This window comes from Furipterus horrens, unplaced genomic scaffold (genome assembly GCF_987537825.1).
Source record: "Furipterus horrens unplaced genomic scaffold, mFurHor1.1.pri manual_scaffold_3, whole genome shotgun sequence".
NCBI lineage: Eukaryota > Metazoa > Chordata > Mammalia > Chiroptera > Furipteridae > Furipterus > Furipterus horrens.
In genome coordinates this window covers 154,341,139-154,359,930 of record NW_028327173.1, presented here as the reverse complement: position 1 = coordinate 154,359,930, position 18,792 = coordinate 154,341,139, and the positions used below count along the sequence as shown (strand labels likewise).

Here is an 18,792-nt window from a genome sequence, read left to right as displayed (position 1 = left end):
TACACACTGGGAAAGACGCGTCTGCTGTAACGCGCTTCCTTCCTTTCTCCACCTCCTTCGTTCAGCGATCGATCGCTTCTGCCCCGAGGTTTTAACTCCCTCTTGCCTGCGCTAGTGACTTCTAAATCCACACTCCCACACCACACACTGTTCTCAACCACAAATCAACATGTTAAGAACTGATCCTCGTCAGAAAAAGTTAAATTCATATGTAAGCATATTATCCGTGCTCTTTTAAAAAAGTTTTCTCGAGGAAATACTCGGTCCCATTTCTTTTCGCAATTCATTATCAATTCCTTAAATTCTTTTTCTTTGCATTTACTTGGATCTTAGGTCCTCATGGAAAAATCTGACTTTTTAAATTAATTCTCACATAACTCTTCAAGTATAAAACAAACACCTGAGCAATGTCTTGAAGATTTAGCTTTGTTAGTATATGTAATTTTTTTCATAGCATTCCCTTTGTAGAGCTATGCTATGGTTGACCTATCTGTGTAGAAATAGTTTCTGATTTTTTGATACTATAAACTGGCTAAGTGAACGTCCATGTGTGTCAATGGCTCCCTAGAAGAAATACCTAGAAGCGGAAAGGTGAAACCATGAGTTATGCTTACTTTAGTTGTAATAGATACTGTCAAATTGCCTTCCCAAGTTGCTGTATAAATTTAAGCTCTAGTTAACAGTGTTTGAGAATATCCACACCTTTCCCATACATGATTGTGTTGAATTTGACAGTTTTATCAATTTAATGTGTCATTTTATTTTGAATAGTCTTAATTTCTGGGAGATGATTTTTAAATATGTTTATCAAACATATATATTACTTCTGAAAATTAACTGGTTTTTATTTTTTTCTTATAGATTCATAAGAATTCCTTATAAACTCTACATGAATACTTTGCTTTATATGTTGCAAATATATTCTCTTTCCCTGTTGTTTGTCCTGTTCAGGGGTCTCATATAAAAGTTTTAAAATGAGTCTTTAAGGGTTTGGTTTTTTTTTTTTTTGGTATGTCTTTTTCTGTCTATTAAAACGGGTTTTTCCTCTCTCAAAGACCACAAGCATAATCACTTATCAGTCTTCTGATATATTTAGGAATCAAATATTTATTTATATAGATCATATGAAGACAATAATTATTTATATATTTTTCCATATATGTAATTCAGCCAACTCCATTAATTTAATCACTTATCTTTTTGTCTGTTTGGTACCACATTTATCATAGACTAGAAGTCTATGACTATGTGAGTCTGTTTTTAGACTTCGTATTCTAATGAATTTCTAGTTTTATAATATGCCTTGCTAATAAGGAAAGTTTAGTATTTTTGTTCTTTTAAAACATTTCCTTAGCTTTTTTTGTACATGTATTCTTTCATGTGAATTTTAAAAGCAGTATGAAAAGTTCCCTGAATAGCATTGGTTGAATTTTTATTGGAATTGCATCAAAATTTTGGGGGGAATCGACATCTTTATAATATTATTTTCTAATCCATAAACGCGATCTATATATTGATACTTTTTACTTGTTCAGGTAATATTTATACCCTTCAATGAGGTTTTCCAAAAAGCTTAAACAATTCTTTTAAGATTTATACATAAGTACTTTTGTAAAATGTACCTCCCTCTATCCCCAAATTTAATGTTTAATTGGCTATTCCTGATATATAGGAATGACATTGATCATTGTATATTGATATTCTTTTTAGTAATCATTTTAACTGAAAAATGTAAATAGAGAAAAGTGCACGTCATGATTATCACAAAATGAACATACTTGTGTAACTACTACTCAAATGAAAAAAACACTTTCATCCTGGAAAACCACTTGCTGTCTCTTCTTTGCCTGAAAGTAACCACTATCTTGACTTCAACCGAATAAAATAATTTTGCCTGTTTTTGAACTTTATATAAATGAAACTATGCAGCCTATTTTTTTGGTGTCTATCTTCTTTTGCTGAAGAAACCTATTTTTGCTATGTAGTAGTTTATTGCTTGAGTATCACAATAGTCATCATTGGGATTGCTTACAGTTGTGCTCTGTTATGAAAAAGGCAATGATTATCTTTCTTTATCAAACATTTTAGTGTACATATTTACACAATTCTCTTGGCTATACATAAATTTAGGAGTAGAATTGCTTGGTAATTTTATATAAACTATAGTATATTCTGTTAAACACTTCTGAAGACAAGATTAGTTAATAAGTGCAAAGTTGGTATTTTAATGAACCTTGAAAACAGTATGACAAATACTTATCTGCAAATTGGTTATTACACTGTAGGTATTACAAACAAGTACAGTAATCCTAGACTCTCAAGGAAAAGCGACATTTTTCTTGGCTAAGTAATGCATTTCACTTGAATAAACTTACTTCATATTGGAAATCTTAATGTTAGTTTCTTAGGATACTTTTTGTGGTAAATGGCAAATGACTGAAACCCAGTTCAAACTAATTTATATAAAAATTAATTAATTAATAAAATGGGAAAAAAGATAAAGGGAGACATGATTATATTGGTTGAAATGATGACACAATGTTACCACCAGCTTTATTCAATTTTTAATTCTCAGCTGATTTTCGCCAGAAGAAAAACTTCATTTTTCTAGTAAAGTTTTTCTACATGTCAGCAAAAGATGGCTCATGGAAACTTTGGGCTTACGTGGTCCTTAATGGCAGGGAGAGATGATATATCCTTTCCTTTTGTCCCTATCAGTTTCTCCCCAAAGGCATTCATTGATCTGCTGTATTCAGATGTTTTCTGATTGGCTAGGCCTGGATCATGTATCCACCTGCAAGGTGAGGGTCAATAAGACAGGCATTTCAAACCCACCAGAATCTCATGGTCTAAGTGAGATTATTATAAAATGTGGGTGGAATGGTTTCAAAAAGATGCTGTCCAGGCTAAAATGAAACATGTATGTCTGATACTATTAGATTGTATGTAACTAGGAGTAATTAATTTATAGCATCATACATGTTTAACTTGTTTATGTTTTCCAGATTATTGCAAATCATCATATGCAGTCTATTTCCTTTGCCTCTGGAGGGGATCCTGTAAGTATGGATTCATAAAAGTTCTTTTTATAAGAGGTAACAGAACTTCCATGTAAAGCATATTAGCCCCTACATGTCCTTTCCAAATATCTTATTAGAATTTGTGAATAGCTACATGTAGCAGGTAATCAAAAATTTGGTTTTTGACAAAATATATACTGTCACTGATTTTTAAAATATTTGGATTAGAAGGTGAGCTAATAATACTCCATTGTAGTATTAGCCATGGAGTTATAATCTGAGAAGCTTCTTGTAGATAACATCAAAGTCATGAAAAACAAGTAGGTCATACATGTATTGCTAGTCCTTTCTCAGAATTCTTCACATAGAGTTCCAGGCCAATGTTACTAATCAGTTAGATTTGGCATATGAGGAGGAGCCTATCTACCATACATGGCAACTAAGTCTAATCTAGAATGAGCAACCAGGTTTGCAGAAATTTATGGAGGTAACACTCAGGTGGGGAGAGAGAACAGAAGTTTGTCTCTACCAAGAGGCCAATGGTGCTCATTTCCCAAGAATGGTATTCTCTCTACAAGCCTACTTTGCAGAGTGGAGGGTCATTTCCCTGATTTGATACCACATCATCTCTGGACTAGAGCAAAAGGAGGGGGGCATTAAAGCTAAGAAGTCTGTGACTGAACAGAAAAGAAAAATATGTTTAAACTGTGAGAATAGAAGGAGGGCTTTACTCCTCTGTGACATCATGACATCTTTCTACCTGTGAACATAAAGAAGGCTAGGGGAAGGCAGAGTCTGACTTTCACAATGATTGAACATCAGTAACGTCACGAAAACATGGAGAATGTATGAAGACCTTCTCCTTACAGACAATATGTTACCTTCTTTGCATTTACTATTTAAGAGTATGTCTTTCAGAAATGAGGCAATAAAATCCACTTTAACAGTTGATTTTTTTTTCTCCACCACATTTAGTTTCTCTCTTCCAAATGAGGAATAAAATTTAGGGTCATAAATGATAGGACACATAACCTAGAATCACAAGAGAGGTATGGAATGGTAGTAAAAACTAAATCTGCCAGCTGGTGTCACTGCAGGGTTTTGATTGATTTTAATCTCGAGGCTAAATATTTAAAGGAAAAATAAGTCTATCCTAAAAGGAAATAAAGTTCTGAAGTTTCTCTGTGTAACCATTGCTTCCTTTACTGGCTTCTAATGTATTTAAGCAAGTTCTTCCAGTTTGGTGTTAGCTCTTTTTGTATGTGAAATAAATAGTTAAATGCTATTTAAATCAGCCCATTCTGTAAAACATTTTAGTAATTACCGGTCTCCCCATTGACTACCATTGACTCAAGGTATTTAACCATGTCAAACCTAGACAACATGCCTTTAGAACTTCCTTGAAACCTATGAAAGAAAAGCAACCTTTAAAAGGATTTTAAATCTTTTTTTTTTCTTCCTTTTATTAATGCATACTTTGTTTTCCCTTTAGGCTTCACTACTTCCTCACCTTTCAGCTTTGGATAGTTATTTTCAAATGAATATTTTAGTTCCATGGTGCCACCATTTAAAAGTAAATCAAAATTTAGAGTTCCACCTTTTCCCCAAGAAATTTCACAAATGGCTAATTGTGGATTCACTAGCAAACAAGGTACATGCAAGGTGCCTGCCATTTAGCAGCTGCAATGTGAGCCCAGGACTGAATCTGAAGTCTGATCCGTCCAGTTTTGTAATCTGGCTCCACAGCGACACCAAGGGACATGTTTGGTAGCAAAGAGAGTTGACTGAATCCAGCTTGCAAAGGCCAACACTTTTTCTCTTTCTGGCCCATTATAGTTGGGTCATACATGAAGGAACTCAAACACTTGCCTTAAGATACTTTAAGTAATGAGTTCTATAAATAGAATGTGAAAAATAATTGTTGCTGTTTGCCTTAAACTTCTCCTTTCATGTTTCAAATGTTATTGTCATATATAAGATTGGTCTACAAATCCTTTTATTTACTATAAGCATTTATCATAAGTATGCCTTTGCATGATGTCTATCATAGTTCTCCAGAATCCTAATTATTTTTAGACTGCCTTCATGTGCCTTTAGTTCTGTAGTTCTTTCAACCCACCAAAGCATTGCACCTACCAAAAACAAACAGTAAAGAATTTGTAGCCACTGTGGGAAAGTTTTTCCCTACTGGATGAAGTGAGACTTCTGTGTTTCCTGCAGCTGGGGCGACAGCCTGCTGATTCAAAATTAAAACTGGAGCCACCATAACATTAGCATTAAAGGTCTCCCAGTGAAGATTCACCCTCAGATCAGGGAGCTGGTAGGGTAGAGTGCCAGGCTTTGGTGTCAAGTAGACTTGACTTATCCTGTCTAAGCTGCAGAGTCCTCATCTGTAAAATGGGGAAGAATTACCCTTGCCTCACAGAGTTGTGAGAAGTGAGTGAAATGATGCCTGTAAACTGATTGTGCCTGGCACAGAGTGATAAGAGATAACTATAACCAATGTTGCTAACACATACCCATATTTTTTTAAGACACTTGCTGAGATAATTTACAACTTGACAGCTAACTGGGTAAAGGGGTCAGAAGCTAAGTCTCCATGGCCTAATGTAGTGCCCTTCTTTCTACCCTGTTTTCTGCAAAGTTTAAAAAATACTGTGTGTTCGTCCTTACTTCTTGATCTTTGCGCATCCTCACTTTCACTCTCTTTTCAGAAACTGTTTACTTGTCCTCCTTCTATCAGCCCTGAAGCCAATTCTTGGTAATACGTCTGTATCTACATATACTTTCTCCATTTCAGAATGCATTAATGAATATGACCACATTAATTGCATTTCCTTATAGTTTCCCCCACTATTTGTCCTTAGCTTTTAACATTCTTTATATCCTCCCAGATATTTACAGTTACAGAATTTTAGAATTATAAGACTCTTAGACCCTCTTTTGAAGATGTGGAAACTAAAGTCTGAAGAGGCCCCATCATCTAATATATCAGACAGCATTGTCAGTATCGTCCCACCTCTTTAGCTTTAAAAATAGCAACCAAGCCCCCAGCAATTGTGACGTTCCTTCTAAATTAATATAAAACAAAGCCTATAGATATGAACTTATTTATATACAAGATATTTAAAAATATTTCATTTTGCATATGAGAAATTCACTTAGGTGTGTGTAATTTAAAAAAAATAACTCAAGACAAGTTATCCTGATCCTGAGATCTGCTTCCTGTATGATTCATTGTGAGTTATTAAGTGATTGTCCTTGAGGGCATTAGAAGCATGGGCTTTTATTTCCTGCCAGTTGATTGTCTCTTCCCTCTGGAGATTTATACTTCTAATCTTCAAATGGCAGTGTGCTTTTTTTCTGAGAACTAAGATAAGAGGAAGCATCTTTAATTATTAAAATCTTATTTATCCATCAGCTTACTATTTTCAATAAAAATTAGAATTACCAAGTGGCTTTTTATTTGTTAGTTTGTACAAAGCCAGCAACACATCTCTCTCTTTTTAAAAACTCCTTAGGTTTTAATGGGTTTTCTTTTTTAAAAATGATTTTTTTCTTTCTTTATCTTGGTCAAATAAATGCTGGTATTTTTGCCTTACTGTTCCTTAAGTTAACTTGCATTGTACACAAGCAAGCTAACAACCACAACACCCAGAGTGTTTAATTGACTTATTTCTGATGTACATGGTGTCTGTTTGGACAACTGGGAAATCATGACTCCACATTCTAGTCTATGAAATCTTTGTGATTGCATAACCCCTGGTATTTCACCTTTCAACACAGAGGAGAATCACAGTCCCTAGTCATTTTTAAAGAATATATGTCCTAACATATTTCCTATCTGTATTCTCTTTTATTCTTAGTGACATGGTTTTTTTCTAATTTTTAATCTTCAGATACTTTCCTCAAGGGGCAGAGAATGTGGACCCTACAAGTACTAAATTATATAGTGTATATTTGTTTATGTTTTCTCTTCAGATACTTTTCTTTTCTCTTAATATTAATGTTTAAGTCCTTGCCTCAGTATCATGTCAAATGTACTCTTATCTTTCAACAGTACAATTCATTCATTTTAAATGCAATCATTTTCCCTCTTTTATAGGATACTACAGACTATGTTGCCTACGTAGCTAAAGATCCAGTTAATCAACGAGGTATGGAAAGCAACTTCTAGCCTTTCTTAAGAGCTGATATATACCAACTTTAAAAAGTAACAAAGTTATTTTCAATATGTAGAGTGATGAGGATCACTGGAGTATTATATTGGGTTCTGGAAATAGTATGTAAATTTGAGTTCTAAATTAGTAGCAAACAGAGCAAAGTGGAAAAAATATATAGGTGGGATTTAAATCCCAGTCATTTGAGAAACTCATAAGCCAAAAGTCTTATCTATTTCTTTAATAAAAAGAAAAGCTGTTTTGGCTGTGCTAGAAAGGGCTGGATATCTTTAGTGGACAAATGAATGGCAGAGAAGTCCCAAGCTTGTGAGGTCATTGGCCTGCGCTGGCCTCAGCATGTGGGTGCTCATGCATGTGTGTGCAGCCTCTCCACTTGCAAGATCTGAGTGTCGTTCTGAGTGTCTGGCTTCCCATCTTTTTGATCTCAATTCGGAGGCCTCTTCTTCAGAGAAGCCTTTGGTTGAGGGCACCTCCTGTCTCCAGTTACTGCATCCCATTCTGCTCCATCATAAGTTTCTTTTTCTCTTTATTAACAGTTCTTCCACGTTTCTTATTTTATTTACTCACTTATTGATGGGTTTAATGCCTATATTTTCTACTAAAGGCTCCACGAAGGCAGAAATTGTTTACCCTTTTCACCGTTTTTACCTCAGGCACTCATCACAATGCTTAGGACGTACGTGGTACCCCATAACTATTTTGGTGAATGGCCGAGTGAATGAAAGAGTAAGGTGATTGGATTTCTCATCTCAGGGTTTAGCAAGGCAGCCCAAGAAACTCCTGTCCTAGCAGCACCTTGGGTCAAGACCCTTAGTTCCTTAGGTCACTGGACTTATCTAGACAGACATGGTCATTACTGCTTCTCATCCCTAACTCTGGATCATTCAGACTCCTCTAAGGGGTGAATGTTAGGATGCTTCTCCTCCTTAACTAGAACCTATTAGTTGGGCAGGTACAAGAATGTTTGCAGCAGCTTTATTTATAATAGCCCCAGACTGAAAACAGCTGAGGTGTCCATCAATGTGGGACTGGCTAAGAAATGCAATTCTCGTAGATAATAAAAAGCAATGAATTACTGATACAGTAAAAAATATAGATGAAACTCAAAACAATTATGTGAAGCCTTACACAAGAGTTCATGTTGTATGATTTCATTTACATGAAATTTTAGAACAGACAAAACTAATATATTGTGCGAAAATATTAGAACAGTGACTGTCTATGGGAGTTTGGACAACAATTGATTGGGAAGGGTCAGGAGATAGGTGTTTTATATCTATAATGGGGTTTGATTAACACATGTTTATTCATTTGCCAAAACTCACTGAATGGTCCCGTTAAAATTTGTGCAATTTATTAACTTTTTATTATGATAAAATGTATATAACAAAATTTACCATTTTAACCATTTTAAAATATACAATTTAGTGGCATTAAGTAAATTCACATTTGTGTGTCATCATCACCACTCTCCATCTCTAGGGTCTTTTTATCATCCAAAATTAAAACTCTATACCCATTAACAACAATTCCCCGTTATCTCCACAACCCCTGGTAACCACTATCCTACTTTCTGTATCTATGAATCTGATTATTCTAGGTCCCTCATATAAATGAAGTCATACAATATTTGTACTTCTGAGTCTGGCTTATTTCATGTATCAGGTTTTTAAGGTTCATCTATGTATACAATGTATCAGAATTTAATTTCTTTCTAATGCTGAATAAATACCACATTTTGTGTATCTATTCATCCATTGCTAGACATTTTGGTTGTTTCTGCTGTTTGGTTATTGGGAATAATGCTTCTATGAAATTGGTATACAAATACCTGTTCAAGTTCCTGCTTTCAATTATGGGGGTATATATCAAGAAGTGAAATTGCTGGATCATATGGTAATTCCCTGTTTAAATTTTGAGGAATTATCATATCATTTTTCACATCAGTTATACCATTTTACATTTCCACTGGCAACAAACAAGTGTTCCAATTGCCCCACATTGCCAACCCTTGTTTTTTTGTTTTGTTTTCATAGTAGTCGTTCTAAAAGATGTTAAGTGGTATCTCATTGTGGTTTTGATTTGCATTACCCTAATGGTTAGTGACAGTAAGCATCTTTTTATGAGCTCTTTGGCCATTTGTATATGTTTTCTTGAGAAATGTCTATTTTTCAGTGTTTAATTATATTGCTTGTTTTTGTTGTTGTTGAGTTTTAGAAATTCTGTATACATTCTGGATATTAATCCCTCATCATATATAATTTTCAAATACATTCTCCAATTCTATGGGTTGCCTTTTTATTCACTTGATAGTGCCCTTTTGTTACCCTGGCTGGTTTGGCTCAGTGGATTGAGCGTCGGCCTGCGAGCTAAGTGTCGCTGGTTCGATCTTCCAGTCAGGGCACATCAGAGAAGGAAAACTCTGATTCCAAAAAACCTCTGCTGCCTTGCAGCATACCTCTTCAGGGGAAAGGCTAAGGGAGTAAACCCCGACAGAAAATCCGGAGCCAGAGTCCCTAAGGCGGTTTGACGTTGTAGTCAACACCGGCAACTCCTGCGGCGCACCTGAAGCCAAGCTGTATTGACTCTGTCTTTCCCCTTGGATCCTTCAGCTGCGAAGAGAAGGGGGGTCTGCTGCATGGGCAACAGCTGGCCCTCCATATCACCCTGCCCAGGCTTTGTAGCTTCACTGGAGAGGACACTCCAGCGTCATCGCAAGATGTCGACTCAACACGGGAGGAGACAGATACCGGTTATAAGCTCATCCGGTTGGCGAAGGAAACGAGCGCCAGGGGTCTCCTCTGACGGTGGGAGAGGTCATCGCACCTCACTGGACAGCTACCGCCCGCCTCAAGCTGGGCAGCCCCCAGCCAATTAGGTGCCGTCTCGCCATGGCTCGCCTGCCCCACTGGGTGCGTGGGGATCAGAGAGGCGTCTCTCGAAAAGTGGGCCACAAAACACTCGCACCAGGCAATTCCAAGCAAAAAACAAGAAAGAAGTCTCCAGCTCTTCGCCTCGCTAGCTGGAACATCAGGACCATGTGTCCCGGACTTACTGCAGACCTTCCGTGGATCAATGATGCCAGGAAAACCGCCGTCATCGACAGGGAATTGGCACGACTAAACATCGACATTGAGGCTCTACAGGAGACCCGGTTGGCCGACAACGGAACTATCAGAGAAACCAACTATACCTTCTACTGGCAAGGGAAGTCTCCGGACCAACCAAGACATCACGGTGTTGGGTTCGCTGTGAAGAACACACTTGTTAACTCCATAGAGCCACCCACAGGAGGCACAGAGAGATTACTCACCCTCCGATTGTCAACAACTTTCGGCCCAGTCAACATTCTTAGTGCGTACGCCCCAACCCTCTGCGCCACCACTGAAGAGAAAGAACAGTTCTACCATGCACTGGACGAAGCGTTATCCAAGATCCCCAGAAGTAACGCTCTTTATCTCCTTGGAGACTTCAACGCAAGAGTAGGAGCCGACCACATGGCCTGACCCACCTGCCTCGGAAACTTTGGGAGAGGAAAGATCAATGAGAATGGTCAGCAACTGCTTGAGCTTTCGTGTCACCACGGCCTGTGCGTGACAAACACATTCTTCAAGTGCAAAGAGATCCACCAGGTGTCATAGAGACACCCCCGCTCCCGCCACTGGCACCAGCTTGACCTCGTCATCACCAGAAGAACGGATATTGGCAGCACCCTCCTCACCCGCAGCTACCACAGTGCAGACTGCGACACGGACCATGCCCTCGTGGTAAGCAAGGTGCGCCTAACGCCGAAGAGGTTGCACCACTCCAAGATGAAGGGTCGCCCACGCATCAACACCAGTTGTGCCAGCAACCCAGTTAAGACCCAGCAATTCATCAACAGGATGGAAGATGCACTCGGCGAGGAGGTGGCGGCAGATGACATTACTGAATCCAATTGGTCACGTCTCCGCAACGCCATTTACAACTCCGCCATTATTGCTTACGGGAAGAAAGAGCGGAAGAACGCTGACTGGTAGAGGCTCACTGGGAAGAAATGGAACCCGTGATCGAGGCTAAGAGGAAGGCCCTACTGGCTTACAAGGCCACGCCCACTCCCAGTACACTTCAAGCTCTATGGGCTGCCAGGAACAAAGTCCAGAAGACCGCCCGCCACTGTGCCAACACCTATTGGCTAAACCTGTGCAGAAGCATCCAGGAAGCCGCCGATATAGGCAACGCACGAGGAATGTATGAGGGTATCAAGAAGGCAACAGGCCCAATCCCCTCCAAGATCGCCCCCCCTTAAGTCCAAGACAGGTGAGGTCATCACTGACCAGGAACAGCAAATGCGACGGTGGACCGAGCACTACCTCGAGCTGTACGCAACGAGGAACACCGTAACAGACACTGCTCTTAACGCCATCCCAGACCTACCAGTCATGGAGGAGCTAGACACCCCACCTACTGCGGCAGAGCTCGGCAAAGCCATCGACTGCCTCGCTTGCGGGAAAGCACCAGGAAGCGACGGAATCCCTCCAGAAATCCTAAAGAGCGGGAAACCAGTCCTGCTACAGCCGCTCCACCATCTACTCTGTCTCTGCTGGAAGGAGGGTTACATCCCCCAGGATATGAGAGACGCCAACATTATCACCATGTACAAGAACAAAGGAGACCGCAGCGACTGCAACAACTACCGGGGCATCTCTCTCCTCAGCGTCGTCGGCAAAGTATTCGCCCGGGTCGCTCTTGCCCGCCTGCAGACCCTTGCTTCCCGCGTCTACCCAGAGTCCCAGTGTGGCTTCAGAGCTGGCCGATCAACAGTGGACATGATCTTCTCCCTACGCCAGCTGCAGGAGAAGTGTCACGAGCAGCATAAACCACTCTACCTCGCCTTTATCGACCTCATGAAGGCGTTTGATCTGGTCAGTCGAAGCGGACTCTTCAGCTTGCTACGGAAGATTGGCTGTCCACCACATCTGCTTGCTGTGGTCATGTCCTTTCACGACAACATGCACAGCACGGTGTCCTACAACAGCGCCGCCTCTGAGGCCTTCCCAGTCAGCAGCGGAGTAAAGCAGGGCTGCGTCCTCGCGCCTACGCTGTTCGGAATCTTCTTCTCCATGCTCCTCCAATACGCCTTTAAGGACTGCAGCGAGGGTGTCTTCATTCACACCAGATCCGATGGCAAGCTCTACAACCTGGCCCGTCTACGAGCCAAGACCAAAGTCAAAGAGGTGCAAGGCACAAAAGGAAACTCAACAGCATCCGTGAGATGCTCTTCGCCAACGATGCAGCCTTGGCATCACACTCCAAAGAGGGACTCCAGCAGTTAGTCACTTGCCTTTCCCACGCATGCAAGGAGTTCGGACTAGCCATCAGCCTGACGAAGACGAATGTTATGGCTCAAGGCACGGGGACTCCCCCATGCATCACCATCGACGGATACACCCTGGAGGTTGTCAACGATTTCACTTACCTCGGGTCCACCATCTCGAGCGCTCTGTCAGTCGACTTGGAGGTCAATCGGAGAATCGCCAGGGCAGCCACAGTTATGGCCAGACTGAACCGGCGAGCGTGGAACAATTCCAGCCTCACTGAGAAAACCAGACTGCGCATCTACCAAGCCTGCGTACTCAGCACTCTCCTCTATGGCAGCGAGACGTGGACCACCTACGCAAGGCACAAAAGGAAACTCAACAGCTTCCACATGAGGTGCCTGCGATGCGTCCTGCATGTCGCCTGGCAGGATAAGGTCCCCAACACCGAGGTGCTGAAGCGAGCCAACATGAGCAGTTTGCATGCAGTTCTTAGTGAGAGATGCCTCAGGTGGCTCGGCCATGTCAAAAGAATGGATGCAGGCCGTATTCCCAAAGACCTCCTCTACGGTGAGCTAGCAGAAGGCCAGAGGATGACAGGGCGCCCAAAACTGCAGTTCAAAGACATCTGCAAAAAGGACATGACACAATGCTCCATCAATCTCAACACATGGGAAGTTCAAGCAGACGACCGCCTAGCCTGGAGGCTCGCGGTCAGGCAAGGTACATCACGCGCAGAAGCTGCGCGCAACGAGGAGGCGGTCCAGAAAAGATCGAGGCGGAAGCAGCGTCAACAGCAGCAACAACAGCCATCTGCCTTCACCTGTAACAAGTGCGGCAGGGATTGTCACTCCCGAGTCGGACTGCACAGCCATTCTCGGCGGTGCAGATAGACTCTCAAGAAGCTACGCCATCGTCTCTCGAGACGGACGGCTGCCGACGACGATTAGTTGGGCAGCATCCTCCGCCATCCCAGGGATTAGAGTTTGCCCCAAGACATTTATTAAGTATATATGGGGTGGAGTTTGGAAATTCAAAGAGCTGTAAGACACGGAGGTTGAAATGGATACAGCATGCTGGGGAGCAAATTAATAGAATGTAGTAGATTGTCAATTGCATATGGAGAAAGAAAGTCTAAAAGGTATCTAGAGGGCACATAATCCTGTGGACAAATGGGTGGAAAATGCTGTTTACAAGCAGGATGCAGTAGATGGATTCAGAGAGAAACCTTAAGGCCGGGAGATCAACAGCAGGAAGCTGTTGTGATTATCAGAAATGAAATTATGAGGACCAGCTGCTGGCACAGAACCTGGCACATAGTAGGTGCTCAGTAAACACTTGCCAAAAGAACATGATCTTGATAAGGTGGAGAGGAAGGAACAGGTGGTGAATACTATGCAAGACTTCATTGAAATTGACTCACTCTTAAGAACAGGTAATGGTCAAAGAGTGGGTAGGAGAGACAGGAACTAGTGAAAGGGAGACGGGGGTGTTGGAACGGAACACAACAAAGGATGCCAGGAAAGAGCAACCTCTTTTAAGTAAGCCTGAGCTTCCCTAAAGAATAACTGTATACTATTTTTAGGAAGGCCTCTGAACAACAGTCTTTTATCTTAACCCGAAAAGGACAGGGCGAAAGGAAGAACAAATCAGGAAATCTAGATGTTCAGTAACTGCCATCAGTCACTGAATATCTCTGGGCATGTCATTTCTCTTCAGTAAATGGTGGTGAGAAGTTCAAAGTTAATGCTGGTAGCTGAGGGTAACGGCCAAAGAGGTTCTACATGCTTGTGAATATCCCCTTTGCTTAAGTGAAACACGAGAAGCAGAGAAAATGAGGTAGCTCGTGCACTTTGAAAGATCATATTTTGGCGTTTCAGTAATTTATAAGAGCTAGGCTGCTTCAATGGGATCCACAGGGATCCTCAGGGATCCTGGCATGGGGATTCTGAGAAGACAGGTATGAAAACTATTGACTGAGTTCATGGATGGGATTTGAGAGACAGAAACAGGTTTCAATTCAAATTGGTTTCAGGTTTTTTTTCTTTCTTTGGCCTCAGACTGAATAGAAATTAAGAAGGATGCTGGAGCCAGACAGACTGGGTAGGAATCCTGATTCTTGCATCATCTCACCATATGACCTTAGTCAAGTTGTTTCACATCCTTGAACCTCAGTTTCTCTAAGTGGGAGTGATAACAGCTGCTCGCTGGTGCTGTTGGGAGGGGTAACTGAGATAACACGCAGAGAGCACCCGCTTCTTTCCTCCCTTAGCTCATCTTCCTTCTAAGGGAAACTGGTCTATCTATAGATAGGTGACTTGAAAACAGCGTAATTTTCTTGGATTAAAAAGCAAGTACCTCTCTATCACTTATTGCTCCTTTTCCTGTCCCCTCGCCCCTTCTCTTATCTTTTGGGTCTAGAAACTTCTGGGCAGCCACTCTATTCTCAACATACCCCTGCTTGCACACCCCTCTAGGGTTAAATCCTTTCCCCTTACCCGAACCTCTGAGCTTCAATTTCTGCACAGAGGTCCCAACACAGCTTTCAAGTTTACAAACAATTATTAATTACATACTAATATACAAGAAACTGAGCTAGTCATTGTGCAAGAAAACTATTCCTAGTGGCCACCATGGGCTCATCATTTACTGGCAGAGAGAAAAACACGATCTGTAGGATGTGCACAGACCACAGGGAGCCTAGGGAACACTGCCTGGGACGTAGCAGGTGCTGTCAGGACTTGTGGGAGAAATGAATAAAGACACAGATCACAGAGCTGTGTAATGGGAGCTTTGGGTTATGAGTTTGGATGGTGTGCATGTGCACGTGTGCGTGTGTTGTGCACATATGCATGAGTGTGTGTAAAGGCGGGGTTACAGAGAAAGGAAGGGATAGAAGTAGGGGAGCCGTGGTTGAACAGATAGGCCAGAAACAGATTGTGGAGGGTGTTGAATGCTGGTCAAATGGTCATTCAGAACCATTGCAGATTCTGAGCTTTATAAAAATTATTCTGGCTTTTGCCATTCCATTGCAATTGTAAAATGATAAATTTTCTGGCATTTGTATCTGTAAAAGTGTAGAGTCCAGTTCTGAGGACATCTCTTTAGTTCTAAACTGCCTTGGGGGAGGTAGGGACCGTTTGGACAAATTTGTAAACGAATAATACTTGGTAACTGTTTAGATATGAAGGTTGGTGGAGAAACAGAAATCAGATAGTCCCGAGGATTTAATTATATACTGTACGCAGTGCAAATATCTCACTGCCAGGCTTATAGTAAGTATGCAATGAATGGTAGCTATTATTATCCTGTGTGGTTTGGAACAGGGAGTTTTACAAATAGGAAAAAGAGAAAAACCCAACAGAAAATAGCCCACCCCTAATGAAAGAAATAGCTACCATTTACTGCATGCTCTCACATGCCGAATGTTTTGTCTGCATCGTCTCATTTCATCTTCACAGCAACCCTAGAGGGTAGGTATTAATATTATTCCTTTTTACAAGTGCAAATACTAGACTTGAGAAAAATAAGGTGGCTTTCCTAAGCCCATCCAGCCAATAAGCACCTGGACCAACTGCAGATCCTGAGCACACATTTACAAAAGAACATTACAAGGCACCAAGAAACATTAAAAAAAATTTTAAAGTTTAACCTTACCAGCAATCAAAGAGACACACATTATAACTAGGTATCATAGTTCATCTTCAAATTTCAAACATTGATAAAAGGTAAAATGTGGTTTAGAGTAGTAGGTTCTCCTGAACAATTCTTGTAGGAGTGTAGTCCAAATGTTTGGGAGAGCAATTTGACAATTTGCATCAAAACTAAAAAAAAGTAAATACTTTTGAACAAGCAATTTCAATTTTAAGGAAATAATTAGGGCATGCATAAAGATTAAGTAGTAAAGATCATTGTCATATATTGTTTATGTAATGAAAAAATAAAATTAATTCAATATTCATGAATAGCCAATTATTTAAATGAACCCATAGACTATACTAATACTATACAGCCATTAAAGCTAGCATTCTAGAAGAATAAACAAAGACATGGGGAAAATATTCAGTCTTATTAAATGCAAAAAGCAGATTTTGAGACAATATATATAGTATAATCACAGGTAATTTTTTGGAAGTAGATATACATGGAAAAAAGACTGAAAAGGCACATGCCAAAATGTTAGTTGTAGCTCTCTGTGGACAGTGAGTCTTGCATAATTTTAATTTCTTCTTGGGGTCTTTTTATCTAAAACTTCTACAATGAATAAATGCAAACATAATGAAAAGAGAAAGACAGAGTTATAAAATTACCCAGTGAGTTTGGTTCATTCGGGGGAAACTGTTCATCAGGCAGGAGAAGTCTGGGGGTGAGAGGGTGATGGTGGGAGGCAGAGGTAGAGAGAGAAGGAGGAGAAAGAGAAAGAATATATCACGTCTTCTGTGTGTGGTGGTGGAGGGGGGTAGTTGGAAAAACTACCGCTGCTTAGCCCTGAGGGTGAGTGGGCTCACCAAGGGAGGAGGCCAGAAAGAGGGCGAGCGTTTCTGGGAGGAGCGAGAGAAGTCTGAGGAGGCCGTGCAGAGCCAGAGTAGTCGGGGTCAGGGGAGGAAACCAGGTGGTGACTTGAGTACCTAAGGAGGAGGAAGAGCAGGTTTCTCTGGGAGAACATACTCTGGAGTGTCTCGTACTAAAAAGGAGTTAAGGGGAATGAAGGGGGAAAGTGCCATTCAGTCCAGCAATGAACAGGCCATTGGTCACCTCGGGAAGCAGGATGTCAGAAGACTGCTAGGGGTAGGAAGCCAGACCTCAGGGAGGAGGGGGTGGGTGAGTGACAGGAAGTGAAGAGCTAAGGGAGAGGAGGCTTCATGCTAATAATCCTGAATGTTCCCACTGTCTCCTGTTTGCCTGATTCACTTTCAGCGTGGGTGCATCCAAGTCAGGGCAGTTGCCACTTTTTTCCATTTTGGCTAGGACCCTTTAGTAAGCTCCACACTTTATAAAAGGCCTTTTCTGTAGAAAAGGTAAGTTCCAGTAAGAATGTTTTGAGTTTATTTAGTGACTAATACAGCCTGCCCCTGTACCTGCCATAAGTGAGGAAATCTCTTCACCTCTTACTCCAAATGTGTAGCAGTAGAGGAAGGTTTAAATATTTTCTCTGAATCTAATCTGTTAAGAGGACCCGGTTTACCTGGACTACCTGGATATAGGAAGGCCATGGTTCTGAGTCTCTGAAGAAAGTTAAAAAATAAAAATAAAAGACTGTTAAACCGATTTAAATTAATCCATTTATTTAGATTTATGTTTATGTTCATAAAATACATGCACCACTGTGCTGGTTACATTAGTGAAGTATGGACTGCCTTACTGGCTTGCTTCTTCAGGCTGGTTTCTTCTTAAGGGGTGATGGACTCCATGCTCCGATCCCACAGCACCATCTGGTGGTTAATCTGAGAAGCTGCACTTTTCAATTGTTTTCTAGTAACAACCACCACCAAAAAAAAAAAAAAAAAACCCAACCAAACCCAAAAACAAAACCAAAAAACCTTGTCTATTAAAAACAAATATAACAGTAAAGAAGAGCCTGTAAGAGACAGAAAAAATTGAATCTAAGATTCTCTTAAATCCTACTTAATACACATCATACCTGATACCAAAGGGTATAAATGTGGGGCTATCTGGCTATGCCGTTGAGTGAAAAGAACCCAGATATGCATATGATTTTAGACATGGAGAGCAAAACTCAGGCCTCCATGCAAAGTTATTATATCACTGGAAAGTCACATTCTTTTTTGGGAACCATGACTTTTTATATACTTGTCTTTCTTCCTTTCCATTAGCTAAAGACTGGATAATTCTTGCCCTGGCTGGTGTGGCTCAGTGGATTGAGTATCATCAGCCTCTGAACTGAAGGGTCGCTGATTTGATTCCTGGTCAGGGCACAGGGGGCGTGCAAGAGGCAACCAGTCGATGTTTCTCTCCCTCTCTCCCTCCCTCCCCTATTTCTAAAAATAAATAAGTAAAATATTTTAAGAAATAAAATAAAATAAAAAGAGATTGGGCAATTCGTGGCCAAACTGGCTGCTTATCTGAGCTTTTGGAGATGTGTTAAGAAAACAGGCATATTTGTATGTGATTTGAAATCCCTCCCTATTCTGGCCCATGACCAACTTAAAAAAGAACCAAGACCGTTTCACAGAGTAGCATGTGAGTGGCAGCAATAGCACTACCAAAATGTGCGTGTTCTCTGGAGGTGGTCAGGCTGCACAGAACTTTTGTTCAGGGTCAGTCTTTTGTCCA

The 18,792-nt window shown here is 40.8% G+C and overlaps 1 protein-coding gene across 1 annotated transcript in view; it reads left to right on the top strand.

Moving 5' to 3' along the window:
• The window catches only part of SHC4 (SHC adaptor protein 4), a 114,118-nt gene that overhangs the window by 61,417 nt on the left and 33,909 nt on the right, over positions 1-18,792 (top strand). Inside the window, exons 5-6 of the mRNA XM_090270574.1 lie at positions 3,006-3,059; positions 7,126-7,177. Of these exons, the coding sequence (XP_090126700.1) occupies positions 3,006-3,059; positions 7,126-7,177 (106 nt within the window). The remainder of the gene's footprint in view (positions 1-3,005; positions 3,060-7,125; positions 7,178-18,792) is intronic.